Genomic DNA, 15093 nt, shown 5'->3' with positions numbered 1-15093 from the left:
GATGAAATACAAAGATTATAAAAAAGGAGGCACTAACTTCATGATTTGCTCTTGCCAAGGAAGCGAATTGTTCCAGTTTCAAAGATATGCCTGTTGTCCGTCAGAAGTAACTCAGTTATTGCACTGAGACCTTTATAGCTAGTAGACAACGTTCATCCCATCAGTTCAGGCCGGACTCAAACCCAGACCCAACAGGTAAAAAGGACAGTAGCTAAACCTATATTGCCACCCTATCTCTTCCACTACCTCACCACTCCTGAATTAAAAAAAAACTCAAACCCTAAGTAAAAAATATTGGTTTTCTCTGCCATTGGAACATGAACAAATAGTGGAAACAAGTAAAAGAGTGAAGAGAGAGAGATCTAGTAGTTACTGTGAAGGTGATATCTGGGTTACGAACAGTGCAGCAGTTGGTTACACCTCCCTCAGTGCTCCTACCATCACTATTCATGAAAATTAGTTCTTGCTCCTCACCCCCACCCCCCCGCAACTCCCTCCCCCAAATAACCTCAACAAACTTTTCCAATTGATTCAGTCCTTGGTGTAAACTTCTTAAAAAATCAGTAAAATTCTGTACCTGTTGCTACTTCTGGATTTACCTCATCTTCTCTCCTATTCCTTTCAATCTTGGTGGTGTTCTGCACTATGTGACTTGGCTTTTCACCTAGGTTTCTCAATAAAAAATAAAAAGTATTAAGAAAGTTCTGTTCCTCTCCTTCTAAATTATAAATAATTAGTATGCATCTCTGATTGAGCCCTGAATATTATAACCAAAACTTTCCTGTGGACAGTGTACACTTGTATGGCAGATTGCACCAATATGTTAAACGTCTGCCCTCTCAGATGGACGCAATAGATCCCATGGCACATTTGAATAAAGCATTGATCCCTCAACCAACATAACTAAAAAAAGATTATCTGGTCAGGGCTGTTTGTGGGACTTTGCTGTGCGCAAATTGGTTGTAGCGTTTCCTACATTATAACAGTGACTACAATTCAAAAGTACTTAATTGGCTATAAAGCATTTTAGGATATCTTAAAGTCATGAAAGGTGCTATAAAAATGCAAGTTATTTCTTTCTTTCTCTATTGGCTTTGAGCTTATCCTCTGTACCTTTGCTTTTTACCCAGTACATCTGTGAATATTATAGTACACAAAAAGGAGAGACTTTTACAACAAGACTTGTAAATATCTGTGCTTTTGTCAGGCTGTGGGCTGAACTGACCTCATGACAATTTACAGAAGTTTACTTCACTTAAATTCTAGAAAACTTGTTAAAGGGTCATTTAATAAGGGTGCCCTGATGACTCAGTAGGGTAAATTTTCCAGGCCCAGAGCCAAGATGGAGACACCGGGCCAAACTCTGGGGATCAGCAGTTCTTATTCATAGGAAGCTTCCGACCCATCTTGGGCTTGATGCTGTGAGATCACCCAAGGAAAGGGGGAAGGAGACTATGTGCCAGTGGCTGGCAAAATAAAGGTGGAGACAGGAGAGCTTGTAGGCAAATAATGTAGTGACATAGCTACCGAAACCCTTGTCTAATGGCTGGCGAAGTTGAAGTGCTGCTGCATAAAAGGAGTGCGAGAAGGGATTCCCTGTTTGGCACTTCCCTAGACAACAGCAGTGTAGCATGCTGAGCAGGTGCCATCCAGAGTAACTGCTCTATAGAGTACTCACAGGACCTGGTAACTGATGGCACACATTGAGGAAGCTGCCAAAATAACATTATCCAACAATACCGTTTACTCGGTAGATGTCATAAGTATGCATGGCAGGTGTAGCCTGATGACGTCTTCCACATTTACTGCTGGTCCATCCCAACGCCTCAAAGCTTTACAGCTCCTCCACTGCTCATCATGCATACCATATTCCAACAGGGCATATGTTCAAGCTGCAACTTAATACTCTTGGCATAATCACATCTTCAAAGGACTTCATTCATAAAATCACCAAAACAAACCGCTTATATGGTCACTTACTAACACATTGGATGAGCTGCAAGTTGGCTACATTCCTCACTGATTACTAAACTTTGTGAAATTCAGCAGTGCAGTCAAATTGTTCAGCCATGTCATGCTGTTGTGGCTATGCAGTGGGGAAGAATGTGAAGATGCTGACCTCTGCATCAGTAACATTGATAATGCGTGCGCAGGACATGAGTGGACATCCTCTTGGACTGTGACCTCTTCCTCTCTGCAGCCTTTGACACAGTCAACCAGACCACCCTTCTCCAACACTTTTCCTCTGTTGTCCAGCTTGGTGGGAATGCCCTTGCATGGTTTCACGCTTACCTATCAGATTGTAACAAGAGCATTTCTACGCATGGCTTTTCTTTCCACCCTGGCACCATCACTTCGGGAGTTCCCCAAGGACCCCTCCTTGGCTCCCTCCTCTTCCTCAGCTACATGCTGTCACTTGGTATCATTCGCAGGCATAGGCTCAGTTTCCACATTTAAGTTGATGACACCCAGCTCTACCTCCCCACCATCTCTCTCGACCTTGCACTTCCTCTGTGCTGTCACACTGCTTCAGTGACATTCAGTCTTGGATGAGTTGTAATTTCCTTCAGCTAAACACTGGCAACACCAAAGCCATCATGTTTGGCGCCTGCCACAAACTGTACCCTCACCACCAACTATATTCCTGCTTCCCGGCGGCAGCAGTGAGCGCGAAGACCGAGGAGTTAGAGCGGGGAGTGAGAGCGGCCCAGACACACCGGCGGCAGCAGCGAGAAGTAAAAACTAATCGAAGTGCGACGTCACCAGAAAGCAGGTAAGTGATTGCTGGTGAGCATTTCTCTCTTTCTCGCTTTTTTCCAAACTTAATTTTTGTGGTTTATAGTTTCTAGGGTCTCTGTTGTGTAGCGGGGAGTGATAGTAAACAAGGGCCACTGAGTATATCATTTAATTGTAGTGTAATTAGTGGTATTGATTTGATTTAATTTGAATTAATTAAAGGGTAAGTCATGGCAGCACCGCTCGGTCCCATGGCATGCTCCTCCTGCACTATGTGGGAAATCAGGGACACTTCTCGTGTCCCTGACGACCATGTGTGCGGGAAGTGTATCCAGCTGCAGCTACTGACAGACCACATTGCGGCGCTGGAGCTGTGAATGGATACATCTGGAGCATTCGCGATGCTGAGGACATCGTGGATAGCGCATTTAGGGAGTTGGTCACACCACAGGTAAAAGCTGCAGAGGCAGGAAGGGAATGGGTGACCACCAGGCAGAGTAGCAGGTGCAGGGGTCCCCTGTGGCCATCCCCCTTTCAAACAGATGTACCACTTTGGATATTGTTGAGGGAGATGGCTTATCGGGGGAAGGCAGCAGCAGCCAAATTCCTGGCACCATGGGTGGTCATGCTGCACAGGACGGGAGGAAAAAGAGCGGGAGAGCTATAGTGATAGGGGATTCTATTGTAAGGGGAATAGATAGGCGTTTCTGCGGCCGCAAACGAGTCTCCAGGATGGTATGTTGCCTCCCTGGTGCAAGGGTCAAGGATGTCTCGGGGCGGCTGCAGGGCATTCTGGAGGGGGTGAACAACCAGTTGTCGTGGTGCATATAGGTACCAACAATATAGGTAAAAAAACGGGATGAGGTCCTGAAAGCTGAATATAGGGAGTTAGGAGGTAAATTAAAAAATAGGACCTCAGAAGGTAGTAATCTCAGGATTGCTATCAGTGCCACGTGCTACTCAGAATAGAAATAGAAGGATATTTCAGATGAATACGTGGCAAGGGGGAGGGATTCAAATTCCTGGGATGTTGGAACCGGTTCTGGGGGAGGTGGGACCAGTACAAACCGGACGGTTTGCACCTGGGCGGGACCAGGACCGATGTCCTAAGGGGAGTGTTTGCTAGTGCTGTTGGGGAGGGTTTAAACTAAAATGGCAGGGGATTGGGAACCTGTGCAGGGAGACAGAGGAAAGGGAAACAAGGATAGAAACAAAAGACAGGAAGGGGAAAAGCAAAAGTGGAAGGCAGAGAAATCAAGGGTGTAAATCAAACAGAGCTACAGTAAATAATAATTCTAAAAGGACTAAGAGTGTTAAAAAAAACAAGCCTGAAGGCTTTGTGTCTTAATGCGAGGAGCATTCGTAAGAAGGTGGATGAATTAGCTGCGCAAACAGATGTAATCGGATATGATGTAATTGGAATTACGGAGACATGGCTCCAGGGTGACCAAGGCAGGGAATTCAATATTCAGGAAGGACAGGCAAAAAGGAAAAGGAGGTGGGGTAGCATTGCTGGTTAAAGAGATTAACACAGTAGTAAGGAAGGATATTAGCTCTGATGATGGGGAATCTGTATGGGTAAAGCTGAGAAATACCAAGGGGCAGAGAATGTTAGTGGAGTTGTATACAGACCCCCAAACAGTAATGCTGAGGTTGGGGATGGCATTAAATGGGAAATTAGAGACGCGTGCAATAAGGGCACTGCAGTTATCATGGGTGACTTTAATCTACATATAGATTGGGCTAACCAAATTAGTAACAATACTGTGGAGGAGGAATTCCTAGAGTGTATATGGGATGGTTTCCTGGACCAGTATGTCGAGGAACCAACTAGAGATCAGGCCAGCTTAGGCTGGGTATTATGTAATGAGAAAGGATTAATTAGCAATTTTGTTGTGCGAGGCCCCTTGGGGAAGAGCGATCATAATATGATAGAATTCTATTCTTCATTAAGATGGAGTGTGAAGTAGTTGACTCAGAAACTAGGGTCCTGAATTTAAATAAAGGAAACTATGATGGTATGAGGCATGAGTTAGCTAGGATGGATTGGGGAACGTTACTTAAAGGGCTGACGGTGGACAGGCAATGGCAAACATTTAAAGATCGCATGAATGAACTGCAGAATTTGTTCATCCCGGTTTGGCATAAAAATAAAAAACAAAAAAGGTGACTCAACCGTGGCTAACAAGGGAAATTAGGGATAGCATAAGATCCCAGGAGAGGACATATAATTTGGCCAGAAAAAGCAGCAAACCTGAGGATTGGGAGCAGTTTAGGATTCAGCAAAGGAGGACAAAGGGATTAATTAAGAGGGGCAAAATAGAGTATGAGAGTAAGCTTGCAGGGAACATAAAAACTGACTGTAAAAGCTTCTATAGATATGCGAAGAGAAAAAGATTGCCGAAGTCAAGCGTAGGTCCCTTGCAGTCAGAATCAGGGGAGTTTATAATAGGGAACAAAGACATGGCAGACCAATTAAATACATACTTTGGTTCTGTCTTCACAAAAGAGGACACAAATAACCTCCCAGAGATGTCAGGGAACATAAGGTCTAATGAGAGGGAGGAACTGAATGAAATCAGTATTTGTAGGGAAATGGTGTTAGGGAATTTGACGGGATTGAAGACCGATTAATCCCCAGGGACTGATAATCTAAATCCTAGGGTACTTAAGGAAGTGGCCCTAGAAATAGTAGATGCATTGCTGGTCATCTTCCAAAATTCTATAGACTCTGAACAGTTCCCATGGGTTGGAGGATAGCTAATGTTACCCCACTATTTAAAAAAGGTGGTAGAGAGAAAACAGGGAATTATAGACCGGTAAGCTTGACATTGGTAGTGGGGAAAATATAGAGTCCATTATAAAAGATGTAATAGCAGTGACAGGATCGGACAAAGTCAACATGGATTTACAAAAGGCAAATCATGCTTGACTAATCTACTGGAATTTTTTTTGAGGATGTAACTGGTAGAATAGATAAGGGAGAACCAGTGGATGTGGTGTATTTGGACTTTCAGAAGGCTTTTGATAAGGTCCTGCAAAGGGTATTAGCGTGCAAAGTTGTAGCACGTGATTGGGGTAAGGTACTGACTTGGATAGAGAACTGGTTGGCAGACAGGAAGCAAAGAGTTGGAATAAACGGGTCTTTTCCGAGTGGCAGGCAGTGACTAGTGGGGTACTGCGGGGATCGGTGCTAGGACCCCAGCTATTCATTATCTATCTATATATATATATATATAAATCGGTCGATCTGTCTGGCATTCTGTCTGTCATTGCGTGTGTGTCTGTCGGGCTATGCGCTCGAAAATTACAGGGCGTACCTACGCGCGCGTTACCTCCAAAGAAAGCTTACGCTTCCGAGACAGTTTTAAGCGTATTTACGTTTCAGCCGGGCTAAAATCGCACCCGCGGTATCCGAAAAACCTTCAACATTCCGCTCATTAGCATCTCATTATCCGCTCATTAGCGACAGAGTGACCTCGAGGTCAACCAATCGTACGGCGGCTTGCTGCCGCGTGCAGCCGGGCCCTCCTACGGTCGAGTGACGGGACGATTGACCAATCCTACGCTTTGGTGACCTGACGGTCGACCAATCGGTGCGTGTGTGGGCGGGCCTTATCGTTCTGAACCGAGGTGCATCGCCGCCATCTTGCTTCCATTCTTTTTCCTGCTTTCTGCGTCTTTCTTTTCAAATATACATTTCCACCGAAATAAAATTGAATTTATTAAATTGTTTAAAAAAAAAAATCACTCATTTGTAAATATTTTCTCTAACCTGAGCATTCTTTTTCCTACCTTGCGTCGTTTTTTTCTTAGGCCTCAAAGCCTGAGCCTTTCTTGCCCAGCCAGGCCCGAGCTAGGTGATTGCGCTTCTGCTAAGCTCCTCACCTCCCTCCCCCCACCCCCCCCCCCCCCCGTGTCACGTTACCCAGGGCAACGGCGTCAGCCACGAGGGTCAGGGTGCGCGCGCAGCAGGAGGTGAGACGCGGCGTCTCTGTTCCGCGCTCGGCTCGGGCGGGGGGGGCGGGGCTCGGCCGCCTCTCAGAGCCGCAATCGGGCTCGGCCGGGGGGGGGGGGGGCGGGGCTCGGCCGCCGGCCGTCTCTCAGAGCCGCAATCGGGCTCGGCCGCCTCTCAGCCGCAATCGGGCTCGGCCGGGGGGGGGGGGGGCGGGGCTCGGAGAGCGGGGCTCTCGGCCTGGGGCCCCCCTTCCCCCCCCCCCCGCTCTCTCTCTTCCCCCCAGTCGCGCTCTCTCTCTCTCTCTCTCTCTTCCAACAACATGCCCTCGAAAAAGCCTTGGCACCGCCGGGCACTCCAGCTAGTATATATAGGAAGACAGATTATCTTAACGGCAATAGATTGGGAAAAGGGGAAGTGCAACGAGACCTGTGCACCAGTCGCTGAAGGTAAGCATGCAGGTGCAGCAGGCGGTTAAGAAGGCAAATGGTATGTTGGCCTTCGTAGCAAGAGGGTTCGAGTACAGGAACAAGGATGTCTTGCTACAGTTGTACAGGGCCTTGGTGAGACCACACCTCGAGTATTGTGTGCAGTTTTGGTCGCCTTACCTGAGGAAGGACGTTCTTGCCATGGAAGGAGTGCAGCGAAGATTCACCAGGCTGATACCCGGGATGGCAGGAATGACGTATGAGGAGAGATTGTGTCGATTGGGCTTATACTCACTGGAGTTTAGAAGATTGAGAGGGGATCTCATCGAAACCTATAAAATTCTGTCAGGCCTGGACAGACTAGATGCAGGATGGATGTTCCCGATGGCCGGGGATTCCAGAACTAGGGGTCATAGTCTAAGGATAAGGGGTAAGCCATTTAGGACTGAGATGAGGAGGAATTTCTTCACCCAGAGAGTGGTGAACCTGTGGAATTCTCTACCACAGAAGGCAGTTGAGGCCAATTCATTAAATATATTCAAGAAGGAGTTAGATATATTTCTTAAGGCTAAAGGGATATGGGGAGAAAGCAAGGATAGGGTACTGAGTTTGGATGATCAGCCATAATCTCATTGAATGGCAGAGCAAGCTCAAGGGGCCAAATGGCCTACTCCTGCTCCTATCTTCTATGTATGTTTCTATGGAAGTGCTTCCTTCACCCCTCCAGAATGGGCCTACGGGAAACTCCATGGGTGGTGGAACTCTTTTTTTTAATTCCAACGTTGCACTACCATTTTGCTACTGGTTTCTGTTCATTTGTGTTGGCATTTTTGTCGAACGTTCTTTTATATTTTGAGATTTTTTTTTTCCCCTAGCCATGCATAATGCTTATGTGGAACCTAAAATAATGAAAATTATCCTCTAATTCACTGGAAAGCCAGCTGTGATTAAAACATTTCCAAGTCTTCAGCAGAACAGCAAGAGCAGAAAAAAGACAGACATGAAATAGTTTTCAAGGAAGCTCCAGAAGCAACAAGATATGCAACTGAAGAATAATTTATTGATGTTTGTTCTTGGGATCTGGGTGACACTGGCATAGCTGCATTTATTGCCCTTCCACAGTTGCTTTGGTGGGCTGCCTTTATCCATTGCAATCCATGTGGTTATGGTCCTGCCACACTGGCAATATATGTCCAAGTCGGGATGGTTGTGACTGGGAGGGGAACTTTGGAGATGGTGTTCCCAAGACATTGATGCTCTTGTCCTTAATGGTAGAGGTCGCTGGGAATGGAGGTACTGTTGAAGTAAGCTTGGTGAGTTGCTATTGTGCATACAGCAGCCACAGTGAGCTAGTGATGGAGGGGATGGATATTGCATCTAGGAGTTAGGGCACAAAACTGCACTGTCCTGCATGTTGTCCAGCTTCTTGAGTATTTTGCAGTTTTACCCATCATCATGCTCCTGATCTGAGCTTTGTAGATGGTGGAGAGGCTTTGAGAGGTTGGGGTAAGCTACTCGTTGCAGAGTGCATAACCTCTCTCCTGTGGTGGTTGACAAGTCAACTTCAGATTTAATGATAAGGGTTGTTTAAAATTTTCACAGGGAGAGTACTTCATGGTTGACGTGGTGCAAGATGCATGTAGGCATGCCAGGAAGATCAGACACCAGAGCCAGATTGCCCATTATGCTGACAACTATATTACATAGAATTTTATAGCATTGATACAGGCCATTCGACCCAATAGTTTTATGACGGTGTTTATGTTCCAGAAGAACCTCCTCCCAACTTGCTTCATCTCACCCTATCAAAACGCCACCTATTATTTTCTCCCTTATGTACTTATTTAGCTTCCCTTTAAATGCTTCCATGATATTCGCCTCAACCACTCCATGTGGTAGTGAGTTCCACATTCTCACCACTCAGTGAAGAAATTTCTCTTGCATTCCTGCTTCAAATTGCAGTCCAGCAACCCCAGCTTGAAATACATCAGTGTGCGGAGAACACGCGAGCACAGAATCAGGCTTGGCTGTGATGCTCATCGCAGTCAAATAACCAGCTCACGCATGAATAATGGCCATTTGGGCGAGTACTCTGATCTACCAATGAATCAACACCTCGATGACAGAGGAAAAATGGGCTAAAAGAAAACACCGTTTGGTCAACTCGCTCCGGATGTATATATTTAAGTCTGTGCGATATTAAGCATTTATTCTGTACAGTAGGAGTGTCAGAATGTCTTGTAATTTCAAAGGAATTATTGCAAAAAATTCCATGTGCTATTAGAAAAGCTTTTATCTTCAAAAATGTTCAGTAAATCTTCATCCATTTACAAACGCATGACTCACAAGGTAATCACATTAAAATAAATTGCACAACTTGTTTTGAATGTCATCTTAATAAAAATGACACATGGCTCCTTTCCTTCCTTTAACAAAAAGGGACACTACTGATCTTGCTGCTAATCTCTAGCAAAGCTTCCTTATTCTGCACCCAGCTAGTTTGAAGGCAGTTCCTTTGCGATTCTAATTATTTATTATAATAAATGCAGTTGTTGCTCCTCGGGACATATTATTCAAAGCCTCTGAAAAACCGAACATTACCACAATCTTTATTACTGAAGAAAAATGAGTGAGAAAAACTAGCTTGGAATTCTTCATCAGAATTCCATTGCTAACAGTCCACTAGATCAATGCATATAAAGTGGTTTTATGGGCTATAATTCTATACTTAGATCAAGTGCTTTTGTTGCAATTTAGATTCAGGCACAGAATGAATCATTCCATTTGCAGAGGTAAAATTATTGCAAATTTATTTTAGATGCAGTCAGTTAAAAACCTTGACAGCATCTAATCATGAACCAAGGGTAACATTTGCTGGAAAATTAGCTGGATTATCAGATAAGAGTGTAGGTAGATTACATCCCCACACGTAGTAAATTGGATTGTAGTTCATTTTAGATTAGAGAATAATTAAATGTCCATTGGTTAATTTATTTTGTAAAATGATCGGTGACTGACTGAAATGATTGGAATGGCAAATGTTTCCACTACCTCAAGCAGGTAGAGCAAGGAACCTGGCACAGAGCAGAGCCCATTTCTCTTCCAGTTCCAGAAACTTTCATTACTTTCTTTCAAATATTTATATGTGGCATTAGTCCTTGATATCTGTTCTGATAGCCTTGGCCCTGCAGCTCAGCCCATTCATCTGCTGCTGACAAGCCATTTGCAGAGTGAGAACATCCCAGAGGGAACTGACATCACTCATTTCTGTATTCTCGAATTACAGGTTAGGATTTGTAATTTTGAATGTGCGGGTGTGTGTGTGTGCATGCTCTTTAAGACTGGTGACAACAGTGCTGGGTAATGAACCATTTTCTTGCTGCGTTCAACAGCACTAAGCACTTGTACATAAGGTCAGGCACAGCAGCAGCCCATTTGAAGGCAGCACTTTTCGCCTTCCAAATCCTCATCAACCTACAATGCGTCTCACCATGAATCTCAGCAAGGCGCCACCTTCTACCTGGTCAATGTGACATTTTAATTCTAAAACTATTCCTGTGAGGCCTCTGAATCAGTAACAAATTGCTATCAAAATGTAATTACTACTTTGTAAAAGCAGTTAAAGTAAAAGCTTTACTTCACTACAAATACCGTGAAGAAACAATGCAGACCACAGGTCTGTTGTAACTCTTTTGCAGAGCCTCGATTTGATTACTAATGCTCGAGGGATGTGATGTTGGAATAAACGGGTCTTTTTCTGAGTGGCAGGCAGTGATTAGTGGGGTACCGCAGGGATCGGTCCTTGGACCCCAGCTATTCACATTATATATTAAGGATCTAGACGAGGGAACTAGATGTATTATCTCCAAATTTGCAGACGACACAAAGCTGGGTGGGCGTGTGTGCTGTGAGGAGGATGCCGAGAAACTCCAGGATGATTTGGACAGGTTGGGTGATTGGGCAGAAGCATGGCAAATGCAATATAACGTGGATAAATGTGAGGTTATCCACTTTGGTGGCAAAAACAGGAAGGCAGATTATCTGAATGGCAATAGATTGGGCGAAGGGGAAGTGCAACGAGACCTGGGCGTCCTTGTACACCAGTCGCTGAAGGTTAGCATGCAGGTGCAGCAGGCGGTTAAAGCGGCAAATGGTATGTTGGCCTTTGTAGAGAGAGGCTTTGAGTGCAGGAACAAGGATGTCTTGCTGCAGTTGTACAGGGCCTTGGTGAGACCACACCTTGAGTATTGTGTGCAGTTTTGGTCGCCTTATCGGAGGAAGAATGTTCTTGCCATGGAAGGAGTTCAGTGAAGATTCACCAGGCTGATACCTGGGATGGCAGGTATGACGTATGAGGAGAGATTGGGTTGATTGGGCTTGTCCTCGCTGGAGTTTAGAAGAATGAGAGGGGATCTCACTGAAACTTATAAAATTCTGACAGGGCTGGACAGACTAGATGCAGGAAGGATGTTCCCGATGGTCGGGGAGTCCAGAACCAGGGGTCACAGTCTAAGGATAAAGGGTAAGCCATTTAGGGCAGAAATTAGGAGGAATTTCTTCACCCAGAGAGTGGTGAACCTGTGGAATTCTCTACCACAGAAGGCAGTAGAGGCCAATTCATTAAATATATTCAAGAAGGAGTTGGATATATTTCTTAAGGCTAAAGGGATCAAGGGGTGTGGGGAGAAAACAGGGACCGGGTACTGAATTTGGATGATCAGCCATGATCACACAATGGCAGAGCAGGCTCGAGGGGCCAAATGGCCTACTCCTGCTGCTATCTTCTATGTTTCTATGTTTTCCTTAGGAGGAGCATAGGAACAGGAGTAGGCCATTCAGCCCCTTGAGCCTGTTCTGCCATTCAGAGATCATGGCTGATCTGTGGCCTAACTCCAGCTACCCGCATTTGGCCCATATTCCTCAATACCTTTGGTTAACCTTGTAAACCTTTCTGGATTTCTTTACATGTCCAAAGAACAAGTCCTTGGGGATGATCTGGAAAGTCTTAAAACAGACGGTGAGCTCAGGAAATAACATCACAATCTCTGGAGAGTTCAGTAGCCTATTTGCCAATTGAGTGGTACATGCAGCTTTTAAGGAACAGGCACCCTGTCACAACTTTGCATATTCTTTCCCCGGGGGGGGGGGGGGAGAGAAGGGGTGCAGAGGGCAGAGAGAAGAGGCAGAGGGGAAATAAAGCAAGGAAAAGAAAATGAGAAAGTGAACGAGAGGGCAAGCGAGAGAAAAAGGGCAAGCGAGAGAGAGAGAAAGGAAGGAAAGGACAAGCGAGAGAGAGACAGAAGAAAGGACAAGAGAGACAGAGAGCAAAAATGTGAAAGTAAAAGCGACAAAAAGCGAGAGAGAAATACACACGTGTTCAGGGACAGATAACAGCACTAGTACACATAGGACAGAGAAAGAGAACCAGTCTCAAAAGGGAGAGAGTCAGAACCAAAGTCACAAGGAGACAGAGATAGAGAATGGGCCACGGATACATTGGGGCGCGGGGCGGGTGTGCACAGGAAGTGGAATAGAGTGAGAGAGAGCGCGAGGGAGAAAATACACCAGAGACACGGAGTGTGCCACGGATACACAGAAACAGTGGATTTCATGTCAATGGTGGAGTTGTTGCACAAGTAAGATGCACATGAATTAAAGCTGACCAAGTATAAAACTAAACTAATTTTGCTTCAATATTGGACATGCCCACTCAGACTTTTAATGGGGCCATGCATCCTTGGAGAGATCAGTTTGGTCTGCCCTTCAGAAAAACTTTTAATTCAAGGCTGTTCAACTCCTTGCTGTTCTAGAGCATAGCAAAATGAAAAACTTCATAAAGCAGCAGTTTAGAATAGGTCATCAAATTGAATGTCATTCTTTTAGTCTGTCAACGCCCATGCAGTGCATATGGTTAAAACTGCTGACTTCCCACTCCCTGCAGGGCCTCATCACTGTTCTATTGGCCACAGCTGGGTAATTCTAGCTGGGACACATCATTCACAATTTCAATTTCCTGCTGGTGCAGTTATAAACAAGTCTTGTTCCAGTCACTACCCTTTTGAAGACACCAGGCGTATATCAACGCCACAATAATTTTTTTATATAGCTTTTTCAGAAAGTACCTTGAACTTAAAACATGTTTCAATTTTGTCCATTTCTGCAATTCTATTTATACTTTGCAAGTCCTCCCCCCTCCCCAAGTCTCTCCATGCAATGCACCAGCACAGAGGTCTGCCTATGTGACTGCCTGAATGGCACACGCCAGAGGGTCTCTCCATGTGACAAATGCACAGACCCCTGCCAACTAGGTGGAGTGGCTCTTCCATGTGCAGCAGTGCAAATCAGAGATCAGTCACAAATGGTCCTTTTTTGCTCTGTGCCTGGACTCGCTGCAACTATTTCCTTTCATGTGCCATTGCAGAAAAAGCCCCCCAATTACTGCTAGGAAGTGCAAGAGTATCACCTTCAGGAAAGGGCACGCCTGCGTTCTGTCTTGCTGTCGTTCCTACAGGAATTGAGCAGACAGACCTGGCAAAATCACATGGGCAGTCATGCATTTACTGCTCAGAAAGTTAAAATAAAAACCAACATCTAATGCAGCAGCCACCCAATACATTCTACACTACTTTTACAGGAACTCTAATATCATAGAATGATGGAACACAGAAGGAGGCCATTGAGCTCATCAAGCCTGTGCCAGCTCTTTCAAACAGCAATCCAGTTAGTCCCACTCGCCCGCTCTTTCCCCATATCCCTACAATTTTTCTCCATCAAATATTTATCCAATTCCCTTTTGAAGGCTACTACTGACTCTGTATCCACACCCAATCAGGCAGTGCATTCCAAATCCTAACCACTTGTTCCTCGTGTCGCCTTTGGTTCTTTTGCCAATCACCATAAATCGGTGCCCTTTGGTTATCGACCCTTCGGCTGTTGGAAATAGGTTTCTTTATTTACTCTATCTAAACCCTTCATGGTTTTAAACACCTCTATCAAATCTTCTCTACCCTTCTCTGCTCTAAGGGGAACAATCCCAGCTTCTCCAGTCTATCCATGTAACTGTATTCCCTCATCCCTGGAACCATTCTAGTAAATCTCTTCTGCACCCGCTCCAAAGCCTTCATGTCCTTCTTAAAGTGTGGTGCCCAGAATTGGTCACAATACTCCAGCTGGGGCCGAACTAGTGAGTTATATAGCTTTAGCATAACTTCCTGGCTTTTGTACTCTACGCCTCGATTTATAAACCTCAGGATCCCATATGCTTTATTAATTGCTTTGTTAACCTGTCCTGCCACATTCAACGATTTGTGCACAAACACCCCAGGTGTCTCTGTTCTTGCAGCCCTTTAAAAGTGTACTATTCAGCTTGTATTCTCTCTTCTCATTCTTCCTACCAAAATGTATCACCTCACACTTTTCTGCATTGAATTTCATCTGCCATATGTCCGCCCATTCCTCCAGCCTACGTCCTCTTGTAGTCTATTGCTATCTTCCTCACTGTTTACGACACTTCCAAGTTTCATGTCATCTGCAAATTTTGAAATTATGCTCTGTACCCCCAAGTCCAAGTCATTAATGTACATCAAAAGCAGCAATGGTCCTAGTACTGAACCCTGGGGAACAGCACTGTATACCTCCCTCCAATCTGAAAAACAACCAACCATTCACCACAACTCTGTTTTCTACCCCTCAGCCAATTTTGCATCTATGCTGTCAATACCCCTTTTATCCTATGGGCTTCAATTGTGCTAACAAGTGGTACTTTATCAACTACACTGCCCTCATCCACCCTCGCTGTTACCTCATCAAAAAACTCAATCAAATTAGTCAAACATAATTTGCTCTTACAAGGAGACCCAGCATGGGTTTGTTATTAGTCCAAGCTTATTTTCTCCCAGATAATAATTTCTAAAAGCTTTCCCACATTAAACTGACTGGCCTGTATTTGCCAGGTTTACCCTTCTCCCTTTTTTG

The 15093-nt window shown here is 44.9% G+C and overlaps 1 protein-coding gene across 9 annotated transcripts in view; it reads right to left on the bottom strand.

Annotated features, from left to right (window-relative positions):
* Positions 1 to 15093, bottom strand: part of stxbp6 (syntaxin binding protein 6 (amisyn)) — a 372616-nt gene that overhangs the window by 58294 nt on the left and 299229 nt on the right. For 8 of the 9 annotated variants that reach the window (XR_015080283.1, XM_086003427.1, XM_086003426.1 and 5 more), the window contains one exon: positions 578 to 664. The exons of the other annotated variant lie outside the window; for it this stretch is intronic. Coding sequence is in view for 7 of the 8 variants with exons in the window: in XM_086003427.1 (XP_085859553.1) it covers positions 578 to 664 (87 nt within the window). In the remaining variant the exon portion in view is untranslated. The remainder of the gene's footprint in view (positions 1 to 577; positions 665 to 15093) is intronic. 9 annotated transcript variants of the gene reach the window in all.

This window comes from Somniosus microcephalus, chromosome 12 (genome assembly GCF_052327205.1).
Source record: "Somniosus microcephalus isolate GS21.2 chromosome 12, FLI_Smic_1.0, whole genome shotgun sequence".
Lineage (NCBI taxonomy): Eukaryota > Metazoa > Chordata > Chondrichthyes > Squaliformes > Somniosidae > Somniosus > Somniosus microcephalus.
Note: the sequence above shows the minus strand (reverse complement) of the source record. Positions and strands in the feature narration are given on the sequence as shown.